The sequence below is a fragment of the Copadichromis virginalis genome, linkage group LG6 (genome assembly GCF_057382275.1).
Source record: "Copadichromis virginalis isolate Kocher_CV1m ecotype Utaka linkage group LG6, C_Virginalis_male_GT1.1, whole genome shotgun sequence".
Taxonomy (NCBI): Eukaryota; Metazoa; Chordata; class Actinopteri; order Cichliformes; family Cichlidae; genus Copadichromis; species Copadichromis virginalis.
The window spans coordinates 1,024,781-1,046,115 of NC_140623.1; the positions used below are offsets into that span (position 1 = coordinate 1,024,781).

At 39.4% G+C, this 21,335-nt stretch overlaps 1 protein-coding gene across 2 annotated transcripts; it reads left to right on the forward strand.

Moving 5' to 3' along the window:
* Positions 1–1,633: 1,633 nt before the first annotated feature.
* Positions 1,634–18,581, forward strand: LOC146706866 (hexokinase-1-like). 2 transcript variants are annotated; one of them, XM_085458153.1, is made up of 19 exons: positions 1,634–2,022; positions 3,925–4,087; positions 6,860–7,008; positions 7,946–8,065; positions 8,394–8,489; positions 8,596–8,695; positions 9,141–9,324; positions 9,703–9,858; positions 9,950–10,183; positions 10,536–10,840; positions 11,865–12,013; positions 12,318–12,437; positions 12,668–12,763; positions 13,537–13,548; positions 14,171–14,270; positions 14,501–14,684; positions 14,911–15,066; positions 16,325–16,558; positions 17,350–18,581. In XM_085458153.1, the coding sequence occupies exons 1-19, from the start codon at positions 1,960–1,962 to the stop codon at positions 17,498–17,500; spliced, it is 2,772 nt and encodes a 923-aa protein (XP_085314279.1). In that variant the 5' UTR covers positions 1,634–1,959; the 3' UTR covers positions 17,501–18,581. The 2 variants fall into 2 exon arrangements, with proteins under 2 accessions (XP_085314279.1, XP_085314280.1); XM_085458154.1 differs by lacking the exon at positions 13,537–13,548.
* Positions 18,582–21,335: the final 2,754 nt, after the last annotated feature.

The window sequence follows — 21,335 nt, forward strand, 5'->3', positions numbered from 1 at the left end:
TGTGCGTGTGTCTGTGCTGGGTGTACTCTACAGCAGGGAATAGTCAAATCTATTTCTATAACAGATTTACTGAGGACATTTAAGCTTCCCAAAGGATATTCCTCTGACAGACAGGAATCTTGTGTGCCTTTACAAACAACAAGCACATATATACTGCAGCAGATTGAAAATGGATTCGTGGATGAATGATGAACTCTCAACTTCAGTAACAGCAAAGTTTAAGTATACCGATAAACATATCAAGCATAACATATTAAAAGGGTCGCGTGTTGAGGAAAATACTTAAATGAGAAAAAATGAGTCCTTAATATTCAAATAAACATGTGGTTACATAAAGAAACTGTAAACAATTTAAAAAAAAGAAGTCCTGCTTAAGCATGCGTTACTTCATTATAAAGAGCACAACATTTAGGTCACCAGGAAAGGTCACCCTGAAGCAGCCATGACACCAGCCGGATAGTCTTCCTCAGAGGGGAGTGAATGAATATTAAGCCCTCCCCCTTTTTCCTCTCTCCTTTCTGAGCTTCTGTTTCACAGTGGGGAAAGGCGGCACCGGGAAACCATTCTTTAGGTTGCAGGCTGCTAAAGATGGAACACAAGAGGAGGGGGACTGTGTGTAGACTAGAGGAAAATCAAAGAGGGAAGTCCTAAATCACAATGGTTAAGGGGGGGGGGGGGGGGGGGATATAATAAAGACGTCACAAGCTTTAGGCGTCACTGAGTCAGGAGACATGGTTCATTTTACGCAGAGCGTGGTGACGTAATAGAGCCACAGGGGGCAGAGGAGCTGTCCCTGACTATGTATAGCAATGCTGAAGCCTCATCAGCAGTCAAAGAGGGGTGGGGGCTCGAAACATGTGCTGGCTATAGCTAAAGACACATTTTAAGCCCATGTAAGAATAGATTTTAAAAAAAATATAAAACACATTTTCAAAATATCAATTAATGTGACTGCAACCTGGAAACAAATGTTTTTACTTCTTGTCTTTGGATGAGTCGTCCTGACTTTTTATATTCTTTGTCACTTTTTGTTTTTAGTTGTTGTTTTTTAATTAAAAACGCTGATTCGTGGATTTATAGGTACATAATGTGTGCAGGTTGCCTTCCATTAAGAAATGTCCTCTCAAGGTCAGGAATGACACTTAGCTTTAAAGCTATATCTCTAGCTTCTGTGTTGCAGTGGGTGGGGTGTGTGCTGCAGAGATAAGAAGCCATCAGTCACAAGTCTGACTCTCCAACGGTGCTGCTGCATGTGTGGAGCTATGAGAAGATGCTTGGATGTTGCAGCATGAATGTGATGTGCTTCAGGCTGCAGTTGGTGCTCAGTGTATTGCAGTAGTGACATCATCATGTGGCTGCCCTGCCTCTCTGCACGTCCACCTCCTGTAGCCGTGGAAACATGGAGACGTGCAAACTCGGGGAAGTCTATGGAGGAGAGTGGCCAGTTATCGTGCGTAAGCCGCTTCCTCATTCAGCTCACAACTCCCGTGCCCCCACTCCCATTTGCACTCCCCTGTTGCCCCCTCCTCCAATTTGCTCCCCACTCTTTCCTTTGCTTCCATGTCCTGGGTTCAGCCAATGGGAGTGCTCAGTGGGGGCAGGGCAAAACAGAACCACCATTCCTGTGCCGAGCTGTTACATCTCCTCAGAGCTAACAGGGAGCTAGCAGCTCAGAGGGAGGAGGCACGGCCAAACCCAGCCTGTGTGTGTGTTTGTGTGTGTATGTGTGTGTGCCTGTCGCAGACTAGCAGGCAGGGCCGCTGCTGCACATTTGTTTCACCAGACTTTTTCCTTTTTACCTTGCCTTGACACAGTGCTCAGGCAAGGCCTGCTTTTGCTTCTACTTCAGGATAAAGCGGGATCAGCGTGAGGGGAAACTGAACAATCTTCTTTTCCCTTCTTCTTCACTGTCAAACCACCTCGTAGTAAGTGACAGCTCCCGAAGGACACGCAGACAGGATGATAGCGGCTCAGCTTCTGGCCTACTACTTCACCGAGTTGAAGGATGATCAACTCAAAAAGGTGAGCGACAGCAGCTTTAAACTGTTATGGTGGTCCTTTTATATTAGACTTCAGAGCTTTGTTATATCACAGCAGCCTAGCGTGTACCCACAGACACCGGCGAACAGTGGCTGCATGCTGGGATCGAATCTTTGGGGTTTATCGTGTTGGGAGAAGAGGATGCACCATTTGGGAGTTACGGGAGGAGAAAGCCAGCATGGTGTTTAATATTGATATGGTGCATTTTCAGTTTGTTAGCAGTATTTGACACAGATGTCCTTGAGCAGGGCTGTGGTCATTGATCGTGGTGAAAGCTCCATCACTGAGCTTTTACGGAGCACTGGTTGCTATGGCATCTGAAGCAGACAGGTGTCTATGAGGGGTTGTTGGCAAAAGTCAAGATCTCCAAGATCCACGATTTTGTCCCCGACTGTCAGTGTCTTTCTTTTCCCAGTCATTCATTTTTACTGTTTCACAGATGTTCTATCCCATTGCACTGTTGCCTTCTTAATTTCATTCCTCTTTTAGTCCATCGTGAAAACACATTTAAATTTTTTAGCAGCTCATAGACGTTGCCATCAGTGAAATCTGAGCCTGATTACAGCTTCTAGCTGCCCATATAAACGGACTCTGTGTTCACAGCGAATTCGTGACTGAACAAACTGGTAAGATATCCCCAGGGAATAGGGGATACGGGTGAGGGCAGTCAGTGTAAGTGGGGGTGGGGTCAAATACTCATGACGTCATGTGTGATATCACAGTGCAGTAGCAACACGTGCCACTGCTGAAGTAGGTTACTGGAACTACTGGGGTAAAAACAATCCTTGAAAGGATGAAAGCTCTTAAACCATGCACATCCTGCAGGGGACACCGACACTGTAACCATATCAAGATAAGGAGTCAAATTTAGTGGCAGCTAGATTTACTATCTGTTATCCAAGTGTTGTAGTAGCGGGGTAGCCTTAGTGTGTAGACCTTTGGTCTTACTAGTATTCTTTGATTAAGCATCAAAGGATCAGGCAAACAAACAAAATTTAATTTAAATCCGTAAGAATTCTGAAAAAGTTTGATACAAAAACATGACAAAAGAAGGCATCACACAGATGCAGTTAAATAACATAAGAAAGAGACTGATAATAGATGCCATATTATAAGTGTCAGGAAAACTAAGAGTGAATAACTATACGAATTAACTGCATTTACATACAACATTAAGAAGATTGGCCATGAAAAAAATCAATATGTTACTTTATAAAGTATATATAGACAAACATCAAAGTTACTGTATTTTAAAAAAAGTTACAGACATGTTTCATTACTCTTGTAGACAAACTCTACAAATCAGGTGACATTTTGGAGAGGCTAATATTAATAATGTGACAGAGTAGCTTGATGGGTAACAAATGTGTGGACTGTCTCGTGGCACAGAGCAGGTTTCAGGCGTGTGGGGTGCCCCATGGCATGCACTGTGATTATATAACAATAACAAAAACTGTCCTCTGTAAATCCTCCCAACAAACATTTCATTCATTAGATGTGTTAACTGTGATGTAACCATATAATGTAGCTATTATTAAAAAATGTTTTGTTGATAATTTAATTGTATCAAAATGTTATGCTGACTAGTACATGGATTCAAGTGTCCAACTTCAGGCTCTTTGCTCCCTGTTTATTGATTTTTGCCCATGTCCTAGAACTCCTGCCATGCCGTTAACTAATTCAAATGACACAAACCCATTATAAAATCCATCCCAGGAAACCCCCATTGTTGTGTTTAAACCACGACAATACTAGTAGGCAGTGTTTACATGTGTTTAATTCATGTTAATTGATATGTGCTCAGGTTGCAAAATATTAGTGTCTCACAGATGTTTAGCAAGCATAAAACGTCCCTAACAACTTCTCTGTGCACCTATTCTTCAGATCGATAAGTACCTGTACTCCATGCGGTTCTCCGATGAGACGCTTAAGGACATCATGAACAGGTTCCGCAGGGAAATGGAGAATGGGCTTGAACGTGACACCAACCCCACTGCCACCGTGAAGATGCTGCCCACGTTCGTCAGGTCCATTCCTGATGGATCAGGTAGAGTGTGTATTAAGAGTCTCACAGAAATCACAGATTATTGAGAAAAGTGCTCTGATCAGCTCAAAAATATTCTCCTTAATTGTGTAAGTGCCCAACAGTGCCCCCAAATGCCCAAAGTCATTGGCAGTTCACTTAATGAGGTCAAACACATGGGTTTAAGCCTTTAAAACTTAAAAATGCTTAAAAATTTGTAAAAATATTTTAACAATATAAAAAATATCACAAAGCTCAAAAATAATTCTGCATTTTAGAAGTCAAAATGGTTCAAAAATAAAGGAGCATTTCCACTATTATGCAGAAGAAGCAGCATCATTAATACCTCCTATTCACACACTGATGACAAAATTTCATCCATACTCGTTGAAGGATGTATTTGTTTCTGTCTGACTGTAAAGAATGTGCTGATGTTAAAATTGTCACATAAGCCTCTTTGTGTTTGTGCTCTGGGTTCAAGCTAAATAGATTACTATTGTTTTAGGCCTGAGGCCAAACAGTCCACACAGCCTCATCACTCAGTGTAACGTACAAGCAGAAGAAAACCTCATAATGTTACATTTAACTTACCTGAAACAGAATCCTCATAGGCTCGTCTAATCCAATCATATCTTTGTGTCAAATATTTTTCTTTACTAGTCTGAGGACTGGCCTGTAACCAGCAAAAGGCCTTTAGTAAGACCATGCAACTAGTTTAAGATGTTACTTTTCTTATATTTTGGGGCTATACTGATAAAATAATAGAGGAACAGAATGTATATTCAGGATACTTTGACAGTCAGATTATTACAGATGATAAAAGATCATTTACTGGGAAACAAACCTCAAAAAGTAGAATTGATGACTAAATATTTGAATGTCTTTCTGCTGTTTTTGGTTTTATTCTTGTATTCAAGTCGAAAAATGAGAAACAAAAATGCAGAAATATACTTCAGGTATATCTTAGTTTTCCTGCAGACTGATGTCCGAACAAGGCAGCCGGACATTCCTGCCTTCTCGCACTATATATAGCCTAGGGTTTCAACATGAGGTGACAGGGATGAAGCAAAGTGCGAAGTTGAAGCTATGGTGATGGCAAAATAAATAAATAAATAAACATTTTAAATCCATATAATGACAGTAGTGACAAACATGTTGGCAAGGTTGGTTGTCATGATAAGAGGGATAAGTGAAAATTAATCCCATTCCTCTGTCTTGACTTTTTTCTCTGGAAAGAAAATTCACAAATGAACAGCTCAGACTGTAAGTTTTACTGTGTAATAAGATTATACTTGGTGTAAAAGCTAATGAGAGATACAAATGTAGACAGACCAGCTTAGGGTCTTCATCCTAAATCTCACGGATTCTGTTTTCACTATCTTTTATTACTAAAACACATTTATGGAAATGGAATAATTAAAAGGTATTTTAGAATCAAATGGCAGATAGAATCAAATAGAATCAAATCTCTCGAAAATAATAATTTAAAAACTGTAAACCATATTATGTTTCTTTTTTTTTGCCAGTACTACAGACACCAGCCATGCCACAGATAAAGCCTTCTTTTATCAGTGATTAGATTACAACACTAGTTTTGACGAGCTTAGTTAAGAATTTTTGCATTAATTAAACGAAACAGCATCAGGACATTTGCATGCTAGCACTGAGAATATACAACGACATGGGTTATAAAACAGCAAATGCTCTGCGGCAAATCACTAACACTTGTATGTCCAGCCCAGACACCCATCTCATTCCAGTCAGGTCAAGAGGATTAATAGCTCAAGGCAGCAAACATTACAGTCATGGCACGACTGAACAGTGTTTTGTTGGAGGGCAGCTGAACTTCTTTACTTAAAGGTTACAACTCTGATTCCAGCAATAGTAAATTTACATCCACATGTTCTGTTCTTATCCAGTGTCAGATTTCAAGAAGAATAAATTTATGTAATTACCTGTAATATTGCACATATAGGTCTGTGTATTCATTTCAGAACAAACTTCACATTTTTTAATCAGAGGGGCTATTTGTTGACATTATGCTTTACTTTTCTTTTCTTTCCTTTCTTTTTTTTATTTTATTCGGTGGGTTTCTTTATATATTTGATTCTAAGGACAGGCAGCATTCCAACCATAAGTAGGGAGTAAGGAAAATAAACCTGAGGATATGTTCCTCGTGTCTTTGTTGAGAAATGTTGATATAGATCTTTGTACTTTTGGCCAAGAGGGGAGTATTATTCCAAACATTGTCTTTTGTTGATGCTACTACTAACAGCATGTGCTTTGTGGTGGATGCCTGTAAAGCTCCTTTTCTCTTTTAGTGACATGCCAAGCTTGGGAATACTGATGGCCTTAGAGAGAATTAGCAGTGACAGCTTTAATAAAGTATCAAACATTCATTAATTTCTAATCTGCCCTAAATTAAAATTAGGATATTATATTACATTTCTTAAAAAAGAAACACATTTTCACTCCCTTTGCTTGTAAAAACTGTCAAAAAACAAAATGCAAAACATAAATCTACCCAAAACTCACATTTGACCCTGGTAGCCCTAAGTGCAGTCTTTGGGCCACCTATGAGTTGACTTCTGGTATTCAGGTATGATCCAAAATATACATAATATGGGGAAAATCGTCTGTTTTTTGTTGTGTGTGTGTGTGTGTGTGTGTGTGTGTGTGTGTGGTTGGAATACACCAGGGGGAGGACTAGTTGCAACTGTCTGTCATGAATTGCAATTGAAAAAAAATCACAAAACTCAAAAAGACTAATGTGTGACCACACTCTCAACCTGACAGAAAAGGGGGACTTCATAGCTCTGGACCTTGGAGGGTCGAACTTTCGGATCCTGCGTGTCAAAGTGACACAAGACAAGAAGCAACCAGTTCAGATGGAGAGCCAGATCTATGAGACCCCTGATGACATTACCCATGGGAGTGGGGCACAGGTAACCAAAAATATATTTCTACCATTTTTAAATGTACTAAACATTCTTGTTGTATTCTTCTTATTGAGCCATTCCTCTGTGAAAACATAGCTAAGAAGCAATCAGACATGTTGTTCTCATGCTGTAATCCTTGTCACACCGATGTATCGTAATCACACTTAATTAAGAATATTCAACATTACTGTCTACACACCACACAAAGCAGTTATAGGAAGGCCGACTCAACATTCAGTTTGTGTAAAATGATCTTTGTGACACTTGGGAATAATAAGAGCAACGTCAGAACCTACACTGGCCTACACAGGACAGACAGCTGGCGGCCGTGTTGTAACATGATAACCAAAACATGAATGACTGTCTGCGGCGGTGTGATTGGTTTAGGCCATGACTTACACAGACAGAACAAGACAGATGCTGTTTAGTGAAATGCTGAATGGACAGCTGGTCAGAAGAAATGTAATGTGATATATCACAGGTTTGTTAACAAAGACGTACATTTAGATTGTGACTTATTGTATAATATACAACTCTGTAAACAGTCTTCATTGGTGTGATTTTTTTTAAAAACAATTTCATGCAAGTATACAATTAATCCAATGACTAAAAAGAAAAAAGAAAAAAAAATAGTTTAAAAACATGCTAAGTCACAAGTCATGTCAATATGGGTAGATATCAGCTATCTTTCCAGGATCTCATGATGATTTCTAAAATATGCATGGTTTACAGAAAGGCTTTTAACTGTCTGCAGAATCTTTTATGTTCTTTACATATTTGTTGAAGCATTTTCTAAGTAAAGTTTCAGGGATATTTATGTAAACTGGAAATTGTACTTTAAGGATGCATTAACTTAAAATGATAAAGAAAATGTTACATTTGCGCCAAAATGTAGTTACATCACCTTGAAATTCTTAAAAATGTCTTTTTTGTGTGTCTGCAGCTCTTTGACCATGTTGCAGATTGCCTCGGTGACTTCATGGAGAAACAAAAAATCAAGGATAAAAAACTTCCTGTGGGATTCACGTTCTCTTTCCCATGTGCCCAAACCAAACTAGATGAGGTAAACACTTCCAGTTTAAAGGATAACTGTACCACTCACTGTGCTCATTAAACACGTCATCACTACAATCTCAACATGTGTGGCTTGTTTCTTTTGTTAATAGTTTTAGATCAATAGCTCAATAAAGCCCATAGAATGTAACAGTGTAAATTCATCAATGCATTATATTTTATTGTATGTATTGTATTTATATTAAAGTATCATATTATTGTGTTAATATATTATAGATAATGTGTTTGGCGATGCCGTGACTGAAATAGCGATGGACATATATTTGAGATTGTCTTTGCCCGTCTTATAGTAAATTAAAGTTAGTCTTGTTTTTCAGGCTGTCTTACTAACATGGACAAAGAAGTTTAAAGCCAGTGGTGTAGAAGGCATGGACGTTGTGAAGCTTCTAAACAAAGCTATCAAGAAACGAGGGGTAGGTTTTTGTCTGTGGATTTCATTTGCAAACATGGATAAGACATCTGCCAGGTGGCTCTTTTTTTCCATTTTGTTTTGAGTTAAACATAACCTTGTTTTCCCAGGACTACCAAGCAGACATCATGGCAGTGGTGAATGACACCACTGGCACTATGATGACTTGTGGATTTGACGATCAGCGCTGTGAAGTGGGAATCATTATAGGTAAAAACGGATTTTTACCACTGCATTAGGCAAATACAAATGCCTGAGCCAATGACACTTTTAAAGTAGGGGGAAAAATATCTTGCATTTCACATGATTTGATATGCCCCTTTTAAACAAATAGATCCTTTCCCCAGGCTTTGGAAAAGGTATTTAGCACCTTAAAGCCAACAGGTTTTAGTAACCAAGTGTACTTTATCAGTACTTCAAACCATCCCAGGATGTTGAGAATACATTTTTATATTAAAGTTCTAACCCAGAAGGGCAAAAATCAAGCAAAAATAATGTCTCTCGTCCAAGCTTGGGCAAAAATCACACGAGGTCCTGAGCACTGTACAGAAGCGTGTACACAGTTCTACATGTGGGGGCGCCAAATAAGCTAAATAGCACACTGCATTCTGCTTTGAAGTGAAATAAGAGTTATGTCAGTTGTGCATCCTTTCAGGAACGGGAACAAATGCCTGCTACATGGAGGAACTGCGTCACATTGACCTGGTGGAAGGAGATGAAGGCCGGATGTGCATCAACACTGAATGGGGTGCTTTTGGGGATAATGGGTCCCTAGAGGACATCCGCACAGAGTTTGACCGTGAGATTGACAGAGGATCGATCAACCCAGGAAAACAATTGTAAGATTCCTTTCTTTTTTTTTTTAAACTAAAGAAGGTTTTGAAAGTTTAAATATCTTTCAGTAAGTTTACTTACTGTAGACTACGATAAGTACAATGCAAGTTAGTTTTTTAAGTTGTGCAGCCAAACAGTAAACGAACTGCATATAATACACAAAAGTATACCAGTATGCTTAACTTCTTTGGGACTAGTTCTCTTTGTTGTTACACATTGTGAAGTTACTGTACACACACCACTATAGATAAAATATAGCTTTGTCCCTTAAGATTACAGTTGAAAAAAAGCATTCTAGTCTGCAGTGGACTGTAATTTAGATGAATAGAAATTGTAGCTGTGATACCTTATATGAAAACACTGTTGTGTTTCTTTCTGATTAGGTTTGAAAAGATGGCCAGTGGCATGTACATGGGAGAACTGGTACGTCTCATCCTGGTCAAGATGGCCAAAGAGGGGCTGCTGTTTGAGGGACGAATAACCCCCGAGCTCCTGACGAGAGGAAAGATTGAGACGAAACATGTATCTGCAATTGAAAAGTGAGACATGAAGGAATAAAATAGTTTTTCCACTTCCATTTTTCAACAGAAGAGTTAAGACCTTTTTAATGTACAATACTTGTAATTTTAGGACTAAGGAAGGACTGAAGAAGTGCATGGAAATCCTGACAAGGCTTGGAGTGGAGCCCTCAGATGAAGACTGTCTGGCTGTGCAGCACGTGTGCACCATCGTATCCTTCCGCTCAGCTAATCTAATATCTGCAACTCTGGGAGCCATTCTTTGTCGCCTAAAAGAGAATAAAGGAGTTGTGCGGCTTCGTACCACTGTCGGCATTGATGGATCCCTGTACAAGATGCACCCTCAGTGAGTAGGCCATAAAATGGGGACTAAAGGGCGCTTTCCAGAGACGCACATTTAGTTTGGATATTATGCACTCCAAAAAGACCTATGCAGCATAGAAAGGATGTACGCCAGATAATTCTTTGAGTGGCTTCAGATTCAGTCCTAAATGAAAAACTCCAGGTTTTGGTCTGTGTGGAAGTTCAGATCTGCTGCATTGTGAATTCCTAAAATCCTAAGTCACAGTTATCCTGTAATTGTGTAGTGTTTTATATATTTCTGCAGCCTGAATACATAATTCTGATGAAAAATAGATTTTGACACATTCTAATACTCACTTGAAGACTCACGAGGAATTCTTTTGCTCTCTGAACAGATATGCCCGTCGTCTGCACAAAACTGTGCGTCGCTTAGTCCCAGACTCAGATGTCCGTTTCCTGCTGTCCGAAAGCGGGAGTGGGAAAGGAGCGGCCATGGTGACAGCAGTGGCATACCGTTTAACTGAGCAGGCGCGCCACATTCAGCAGACTTTGGCAGAATTCCGGTTGAGCAAAAATCAGTTGTTAGAGGTAAAGAAAAGGATGAAGGTGGAGATTGAAAGAGGCCTGAAGAAGGACAGCCACAAGGACGCTACAGTCAAAATGTTGCCCACCTTTGTTCGAAGCACACCGGACGGAACAGGTAATTAAAATGAGACATACATAGATTCGTTTTTTTGTTAGCTCAGGTCCAAGTCAATCATTCACGCCTGTCTATGTCATATATGAAGGCCAAAGGAAAGTAATGCAGATGGAAATATCAATATCCTTTGATACTAAAGTGTTTCGTGTGGTCTATAGTGAAACCATGTGTTATACTCAGGAGTGTATTACCTGTAATAAGGCCACCATTGCATCAGGTAAAATTATTACGTGCTTATAAAATACAATATCAGTGTTTGGTGAAACAAACAGTTGCATTATTTACCACAATAAAAACAGCATTATCAATAATTAAAGCGAGTCTATATGTCATCTCAAAGTAACTACTAAACTACATAATGTATCATGAAACAATCAGTCACTATATGTTTGGTTTTTGGTAATAATGAAAGCAGCGCTTGTGCTAACACAAAAAGCTTGAGTAAAGTTCATGGCACAAGGAGTCAAACAACAGGCTTCAGATATTTAAAAACCCAACAGCTGGACATGTTTACCCAGCACAAGCACTGCTTTTAGTGTATGAGGTGGACTTTATGGATCTGCATGAAAGGATTTTCACAATCCAATAACCAGTAACAGTACAAATGGTCAGTTTATGCTGACTGAAGACACAGCTGACGTTTCCTAGATCTATGTGTTTCTTTCAAAAGGTTTTCTGAAAATAGGTGAATTACCAGACACAGAAGCACACACGAGTAAACGTTGGCCTCACCTTGATAAACTAGCACTACTTATCTGTGATGCCTAATGGCAATTAATACATGAAGGTTAACATTTAGACAAATACTTTAAGATTTAAAAGCCAATAATTCTGTGCCTTATATTTTGTCCCTAATTCTCTGTACCTGGCAGTCAAATATAATTGCTATTTTCAAGTTTTTTAACCATAGAGAGAACAATATTTATTCTAAATTATAACCAGTACAACAGATAAAACTTATTCAGTGGTTGTAGAAATATGTTTTGTGCCTTCTCATGCTCATTTCTTTGGCTTTTTTTAACAGAAAATGGTGATTTCCTTGCTCTGGACCTTGGCGGAACGAACTTCCGCGTGCTTCTGGTCAAGATTCGCAGTGGGAAAAGACGATCAGTGGAGATGCATAACAAAATCTATGCCATTCCCATAGAAGTCATGCAGGGCACAGGGGAAGAGGTACCGATCAGTTTTGCGTATTTGTTGCAGGAAACAGGAACAATAATCATGTTTAAATAATTCTCAGTCTTTAAAAACTGCTTATTCCATGAAAACAGATTAAACATTTATAGACATTTATAGCAATTTCTTCTCTTTTCCATCTTAATTTCTAGCTACAACAAAATCCATTTGAAACATGCAACTATCCAAATCCAAACCTGCATTGGTGCCATAAAGAATCTTTGTAACTCACATGAAAAAAAACCCACCAAAAGCCATTAGCAGTCCTGACCTTTTCTTTCTATATGATGTCTCTTTCCAGCTTTTTGATCACATTGTGCACTGCATCTCTGATTTCCTGGACTACATGGGAATGAAAAGTGCTCGACTCCCACTGGGTTTCACTTTTTCGTTCCCCTGCCATCAGACCAGCCTGGATGCAGTATGTTCCCTTTTTCCTCAAAGCAAAAACTTTACGTTGCTTTCAATCCAGCTACAACCAAATTACCAAGAAGGCAAAGCATAATGTACAATGTAACATACACATGTAATGGACACATACTTGGTTAATAAGTCGTTTTTCTGTCATGTTTAGAGAATTGTGAAATGTTATTCAGTCAAATTAAACATTATTATAATTTAAATCATTACTTATTGTTTTGTTATCTTCAGGGCATCCTTGTAACATGGACCAAAGGCTTCAAGGCCACAGACTGTGAGGGTGAAGATGTAGTGGAGCTTCTTCGGGAAGCAATCAAAAGGAAAGAGGTAATCACAGACCAGTTTGGTCACAACAACACGAACACTAGTTAATCCACTGGATTTGACAGAAAGCCCAAAGATGCCATTATTGTGAAAAGTTTGCTACTAAAAAATATGCATCATTTAGTCAAAATATACCCTAAAAGACATAACCCTTTTTTGACTATGACCATCCGAGGGTTAAAAGTGCTGTCCAGGTTCTGACTGACAGCACTCTGAGCAAATAAATGCTTGCCTTCAATGAGCCCCTCAAAGCAGTGTCTTTTAAATAATGAAATTCAGCTATTTTAGAGCTTAACTGTTTTTTTTTATATTCACTTATCTACCCACTATTTAGAGAACTTTTGTTATTTTGGTCGTTTAAAATCTCATAATTTAAACTTTGTTTCATAAAAACATTACAGAATAAGGAAGGGAAAGAATCTGGATATGTAACCTAACAGACCACCTCATTAAAAACCTTATAGTAAATCCTTAGTAGTAAAGAAGATTGCACATCATATATTCACTCACCATCCACGTCACATGACCACATAGCTGCTAATCCCAGCATACAGGCATCTTTGCTGTGAACTGCAATTTTGCAGTTTCAGCATAAACGCACTTAACCCCACCTCGTACTGTATAAACCTACAACAGAACAACAAATATGACTAATTACTCTCTCTAATAAATTACATTTTTATGAATACAGTTGAGTGTCACTGTTATATCTAGAAAATTCCTAATATCCACATGTTGCCACTTTTCGGTTTCACATATTAATTTTATTTTTTTAGATGGAGAATCCAGTAAGTATTAACCAAAGGTAAATCATTAACTAACAGGTAAAGCGGTACGAGCCTGGACCTGTTTACTGTCCTTATAGCATGCAATAACACCCAGAAGACATGCAGCTAAGAGCAGAGGTCTGGCAGAGCTCCTGAACCTTACAGCTCTTTGAAACTGCTTGTGTAGTTTGTTTTTTCGCCTGTCTAGGAGTGTGGGTTAACCGCGTTGTGCTCAGTGTGGCATTTAAGATGTTGCCAGGTGTGATATTGATTCATCTGTCAAAACAACCATCCAGCAATGTTTAGTGAAAAACATGGACTTAACGCTGCTTTAACATCATCTTGGAAAAGTCTTAAGCAACAGCAGCTACCTGCTTTTCTTTAGACTGCAGGGAAAAAAATCTATATGGCTATTAATATAAGTAACCGGATGTAAACACTTCAGTATCATGAGTATGTGAATTAAAAATGTAATGAATATATTCTGGGCATTCTGGACACAACTGATTTTTTGCACGACAGATTTTTTTAATTGAAATTTGTCTATAACATGGAAAGCATACACAAGTTCTTACTGCATTATACGTGCATGTAATATTGTTGTACTTTGATGTGTAAATAATAATTCTTGTGATGTTTGTAGGAGTTTGAGCTGGATGTGGTAGCCATAGTGAATGACACAGTGGGGACGATGATGACCTGTGCATATGAGGAGCCCACATGTGAGGTGGGACTGATCGCAGGTGAGTGACACACAACCTATAACAAAAATATTTTTTCTACAATTATCTTGCAAGGTATGAAAGATGTAAGTAAATATTCATACAACAAAATGATATGTTTATGTATTTATTTTATTAAGCAAAACTACTTTTGTGTTATTTTGCACCTTAGCCCAATACTAATCTACAGTTAGAAAAGAAATTTGGTAGTTCTTTTTAGATGTAACAGCCCTGGCTGTGTATACACTCAGGAACGGGCAGCAATGCTTGTTATATGGAAGAAATGAAGAACATTGAGATAGTGCCGGGTACCGAGGGTCGGATGTGTGTCAATATGGAGTGGGGGGCATTTGGAGACAATGGCTGTCTGGATGACATCAGGACAACATACGACCAGGCAGTGGATGAGAACTCACTCAACGAAGGCAAACAAAGGTTAGGATGCAGCTAGTACCCAACTAGTTCACAAATAACAAAATAGCAACACCTGCCACAGTGCTATACTCTCCCCTCAACATCTTGGCCTGTTCAGTAATACTGGATCAAAGAGCAAACAGAAAAATATATTTAAAGGGAAAAAAAGAAAACAAATGGTATCTCTAGTTAAGAGAGCATCTTTACAGCTTACTGACACAGCTGTGTTAATTCTTTTGCATCACAGATATGAGAAGATGTGCAGTGGAATGTATCTTGGTGAGATTGTACGGCAGATTTTGATTGATCTGACCAAGCGTGGCTTCCTGTTCCGGGGACAAATCTCAGAGACACTTAAGACCAGGGGCATCTTTGAGACAAAGTTTCTGTCACAGATAGAAAGGTGGGTGAATCATTTCACACTAACATTATTTTTTTTGCAATTATTGGTTAGGGCTGTTTTAATGCTATCAAACAATCATTATATACAAACTGTTTATCCAGGAGCAGACATTACAGAATTGTGGCGTCTAAAAAATAGTCTGTCCTATTTAAAGGTAAAATTCACCCCAACTATGTTTTTGAGCATTCAATTCAAACACAACATTCAATTTCTTCAATTAGAAGATAAAGAGCACATAAGTTGTGGTTACAGTCTTCAACCACTGCCGGTTTGGACTGATTTTCAACATTAGAGGGATCAGTTGCTTAAATAAAAAAAGATCAGTTTCTTCTCTCATAGAACTGTTACTGAATGCAGCCACCTGTTATGCTCTAGGTGATCTATGCTATGACATGGATATTCTGACAAATGTGTAAAGTTTACAAAGTTGCGCACAGATGTCAAGCCAGGAGACAGAAAAGTGAGTTCGGTACATTTACATTTACCACTCTTATCAAACATCACAAGTTAATTCAAATAAAAGTTTAGCACCAGAAGTATTTTGCATTTAATAACTACAAAAGTATAAAATTTAATTATATAACTTATATAACTTTACACAGAACACTGTTTGCTTTATACACCTCCTAGCAGGCATAGGCTCCACTGACTTTTACAGAATATTATATATTATCTATCTTGTGAATTTAGAAGATCAGAATATCAGATAAAGCTAATAGCACATAAGAAGTAGTCTATAATACACCTCAGACAAAAAATGCACTTAGTTTGTACTTAGTTTTTTAGCTACAATATTATTGTGTGGGACAGTTTTTAATGTTCTGCCCCTACAGAATACCTGCATAACCATACAGAGGTTAAAAAAGTAATTTGTCTGATGCAGACTAATTTTCATACTGTAGCGAAATAAATGAAAACGGAAGTTAAGAAGAAAATGGTGAATACCAGAAAGCTAGAAAGAGTTAGTAGTACTGTAAAGTATCTGTGTTTATATAAAGCCTGCGGCTTAAACATGCAAAATGCTGGGAAATTAATAGTATACCAGCATGAAAACATGGGATTAAGCTGAAGTATTCAGCAAAAAGCAGTTTTTAATGAGTCACCACACCTAGGAATGATGAAGGAAGGGGGATGTGAGCACTTGAGCTTATGTGCTGTTTAAGCCTACCTTAGTCTCTGGGAACAGCTGTGAGGTATCCAATGACTCTCCTGCTGTTGGCTGACCTCTGACTCTCCCCCCTCCCACCTCTCTCCACAGCGATCGTCTGGCCTTGCTGCAGGTCAGAGCGATCCTGCAGCAGCTGGGGCTCGACAGCACCTGTGATGACAGTATTATCGTCAAGGAGGTGTGCGGCACAGTGTCCCGCCGAGCAGCTCAACTGTGCGGAGCTGGAATGGCTGCAGTGGTGGACAAGATCCGTGAGAACAGAAGACTGGACCACCTGGATGTTACAGTGGGTGTGGATGGCACACTCTACAAGCTGCACCCACAGTAAGAGCTGGGATAGGAACACAATAGAGGGCATGTTTGTGTGAAAGGAGACCCGTTCATTTTAAAATGTTACTGTATTTCATCAGTCTGCAAAGAATTACCCAAGATTACCAAACTCACTGGCCTTACAGTAGCACTGAATTATTTATTCAGTCACTAGGATGGAAAAACATTCAAAAAGTGCTGAAGGACCTATAGTCAACAAATATACTGGTCTTTTTTGACATTAAATAATGCATGTTAGACATTGAAAAGATAAAGCAATTTGTACGTTTGCAGATGTCCAGAATAAAAACAGCAGAAACTGTAATAAACATATTACAACCCATAAATAGCCAAGTATTAGTATGTTATAAATCAACTAAATGTACAATCTGTCTACATCTCTTAGCCTTAAAACACTTTGATCTGCTACCACTTGTGATTCTTTGTGAGGACAAATTACAACTATACCAGTTTTTTATATAAAAGATAATTTTCTGAAAAAGTACCTCAAGGCTAACATCTTCATTTGGTTGTTTGTCGAGGGGACTACTGATGGACTCTTGTAACTGGGGTTACAAATTAGGAGATAACTGCACCAATAAAAATCCAGAGGACCTCTTTTACCTCCAAGTCCACACCCTCTCGATAGGCCCGAATGAACCTCCTCACACAACTCTGTGCTGCTTCTAGTTGTAAAGTTTGAATAATATGTATGTCTGTCACCTATGCTGGAAAGCAACTGTCATTTCAAGTTCAGTAGCAAGCTGCCTCATAACCACAGTTTCCTCTTGCTCTCTTTTCTTCAGTTTTTCTCGGATCTTCCAACAAACTGTGAAGGAACTCGCCCCCAAATGTGATGTCAACTTCCTGCTGTCTGAGGACGGCAGCGGTAAGGGAGCTGCCCTCATCACTGCTGTGGGCTGCCGCCAGAGGGAGCTGGATGCCCAGCAACACTGAGCAGCTCTGTCCCAATTGTCCACAAGAACTACCTGCTGCTCCACCATGACCTTCACGCACCGCACAGCCTACATCCATTTCCCCTTGGCAGCCGTGACTCCACCTGTGCCCAACTTGGTCCACCTACAGCCAGAGAGATATACTGCATGCAGAGAATTAAAACTCAGTATCTAAATATTTATTTATACTGCACCAGATGGTTTATTATTTCCGTGTTTGTACATTTTCCTCAATAGCTTGTCAATAACCTGACAAATCTAAACTCCCTTAGGTGTGCAATATTTGTGTACTACTAGTTTTATTTTTATATGAAGCCAGATATATAATTGTATTTATATAGCTCGGGCCAATTTGAATCCCAGAGGTCATCAAGATTTTTGCACCATAGACACAAGTAAATGTCTGCACTTTTTATATGAAAGTTACAGCAGCAACACGTCAATGTAACTTCCCATATGAAGGACCTTCTTGAAGCTGAATGAAGCCGATTGTTTTTACAGGCTCCTTTGGTTGAGAAAAACCAGTTCCAAAAGGGCTCGTTGCAAAGGTTTGAATGCAAGAGTCACGGCTGTTAAAATCTCCCTCATTTTGTGTGCTACATGCTCACACAACGTGTTTGTCTACTAACCCCTTTCTGTGTAACTGTCAGTGTAATTCACATATTCAAATATTCCTGCATCACCATACCATTATTCCTCAAGAGTGGACAAGGTAGAAAAATCCCCAGAGAAGTGTTAGCCCATCCTATTGCTATTCGTAAACTATTAAACTTTTGGTGTTGTGATTTATACCACTTCTACTCATTGTATGTGCAAACAATAAATGTTTATTGGGCCCCAAGAAGAGTGGACATAATGAGCGCTTTTGTGTGTATTTGTAGCTGAGTGTCAGTGTGTCTCACTGTATGACCTGTAGCTTCAATGTCCAAAGCTCTATGGAGACTGCATGCCTTACATCAACACAAAGGAGGGTACCGGATCATTTTCTTTCTTTTGCTCTATTTTTTTTAACATCATTATAGATTTGTGATTGACACAGTAAAAAGCTAATTCATTAAATTATATTTTGTTGTGGAGTAAAACCTGTGTCTCATTCTTTAGCTGTCAAGCGGGGCAGAACTGGAAATGCAGATGGTGAAGTTGGTAACAAGCTGACACATAAAAAGTGCATTAAGTTCACCATTCATCTGATACAAAGGAAGGGCTGTGCCTGTGCCATAGCTTGGTAATTATCAACTATCTTGACTAGATAGTTGACTAGACACTTCAAATCCTGTCTCCCCCCCCCCCCACCCTGGACCCCCACCAATTCGCATACCGCCAGAACAGGAGCACAGAGGATGCAGTCTCCATCGCACTGCACTCTGTCCTCTCACAATTGGACAACAACAACACCTACGCCAGAATGCTGTTTATAGACTTCAGTTCAGCATTCAATACAATCCACCCCTCACAACTCATCAGGAAACTGACAGACCTGGGCATCAGTTCCCTCATGTGCAAATGGTTATTGGACTTCCTGACCAACCGCCCCCAACATGTCCGGCTGGATAACCACTGCTCATGTACAATCACAATGAACACTGGTGTACCACAAGGCTGTGTGATGAGCCCTTTCCTCTACTCCCTCTTCACCCATGCCTGCAGACCTGCCGGTGGTTCTAACACCATCATTAAGTTTGCAGATGACACCACGGTGATTGGCCTCATCAGTGACAACGATGAGGCCGCCTACGGGGAGTAGGTGGATCGTCTGGCTGAGTGGTGCGACACAAACAACATGCTGCTTAACACCGAGAAGACCAAGGAGCTCATCGTGGACTACAGGAGAAATGCTGACCCACATCCACCCATCTACATTAACGGGACGGCTGTGGAGCGTGTGAGCAGCTTCAAGTTCCTGGGAGTCCACATCTCCGAGGATCTCACCTGGACAACCAACTGCTCCAAGCTGGTCAAGAAGGCTCACCAGCGCCTCTTCTTCTTGAGGACTCTGAGGAAGAACCACCTGTCCTCAGACATCCTGGTGAACTTCTATTGTTGCACCATCGAGAGCATCCTGACCAACTGTATAACAGTCTGGTACAGGAACTGCTCTGCCTCGGACCGGAAGGCGTTGCAGAGGGTTGTGAAAACTGCCCAGCGCATCGCCGGAGCACCACTTCCTGCCATAAAGGACATCTACAGGAAGCGGTGTCTGAAAAGGGCTGGGAAAATCATCAAAGACCCCAGTCACCCATCACATGGACTCTTCACCCTCATGCCCTCTGGGAGGCGCTACAGGAGCCTCCGGACTAAGACCACCAGGTACCGGAACAGCTTCTTCCCCACAGCTGTCAGACTCCTGAACTCTGCCTCCTGACATCTGACCCACGTTAACACATGGACTGGACATACACACAACCACCTACACACACAATGGACAACTGTACCCTCAAACACACAATAATAACATGGACTGAACCACCACTCAAAACCACTAGCACTTTATATAGCCTCTGTAGAAATTATCCACATCTTAACTGCACTACTGTATAATTCTGTGTAAATAATCATTCTGTACAATACGATAAATTTTAAAACTACAACTGTTTATTATCTGCATAGTTCACATTTCTGTATAACTGTATATCTCAGATTTCTGTAAAGTTATTTATTTCATATTCTGTATAGTTTTTCATATTTATATCCTGTTCATAGCCTGTACATAGCTTGTACTCACTACAGCCTGTACATACTTATAGTAATAGCATATTTATAACATACTTCATACCGTGTACATTATAACATACCATAATAGACCCATTTCTGTAATATACTCACATATCTATATTATTGCTAATATATATTTGTAATATATCTATATCATGGCTAAAGCACTTCTGGATGGATGCAAACTGCATTTCGTTGCCTTGTACCTGTGACATGTGCAATGACAATGAAGTTGAATTCTATTCTATTCTATTCTATTCTATTCTATTCTAGATATTTAATAATACCACCACTTTCTCATGAAATTCTATAGTTTGCTTTTCAGAATCATGGTTTGTTTATTTTAAAAAGGCACAAAGAGTTCCTTTACATCAGATAACTTGTGATGGTTTATAGATATCATGGGCAAAAATCAGGAAGGGTACAGACAAGTTCAAAACAATGCGCTACATGGAGACAATCTATCGCTGACCTTTTATCTGTCATCTATAGCATTTTTAAGGTGTCTCACAACCTATGAGTATTTGTGAATGGGTTTTTTTCACACCACAATTTTTGGATTATATGTCTAATATATAGCACATATTTATTACATTATATCATCATTTTGTATTCAAGTTTGCCACTCATGATTAGGTGGTGGTGGGGGCTGAACTATTGTCCCACTGGCTGTTCTGTTTTATATAAACTCTCCTTTACACCTTTCCTTGACCTCATTGTCATCAAGGCCAATGTAATGTGATTGGGAAGGGTTAGGACTTTTCAATTGGAACCTGGTACCCACATGGCTTTTAAACCCAGAGAAAAGTTCAGATACTGACCTTTTTTTCTCCCATTTCATGCAAGCATTTACTGCATGACGAACATTCTTGAGCATGCAGCACTGCATTAAGGCTGATCTAAGAATCTTGCCCCACCAACTTCAACAAGCATGTTGCCTTTCTTACTGGGATTAAGTCAGGTAAGTGGAATTCTTGTTGTACAAATGCCCTCAGATACATGCTCATAGAAACCGTAAGAAATCGCAATATTTAAACAACTTACTATAAAAGTTAACTTGAAAATCTATGCTCCTGTGATTTGTATATTTGTCTGTATTATATTGTTGCTATTGTTGTGCTTGC

Coding starts and splice junctions, on each gene's coding strand:
- LOC146706866 (XM_085458153.1), top strand. CDS start 1,960: ATGATAGCGGCTCAGCTTCTGGCCTACTACTTCACCGAGTTGAAGGAT. Junction 4,088..6,859: donor GTCCATTCCTGATGGATCAG/GTAGAGTGTGTA, acceptor TCAACCTGACAG/AAAAGGGGGACTTCATAGCT. Junction 9,325..9,702: donor ATCAACCCAGGAAAACAATT/GTAAGATTCCTT, acceptor CTTTCTGATTAG/GTTTGAAAAGATGGCCAGTG.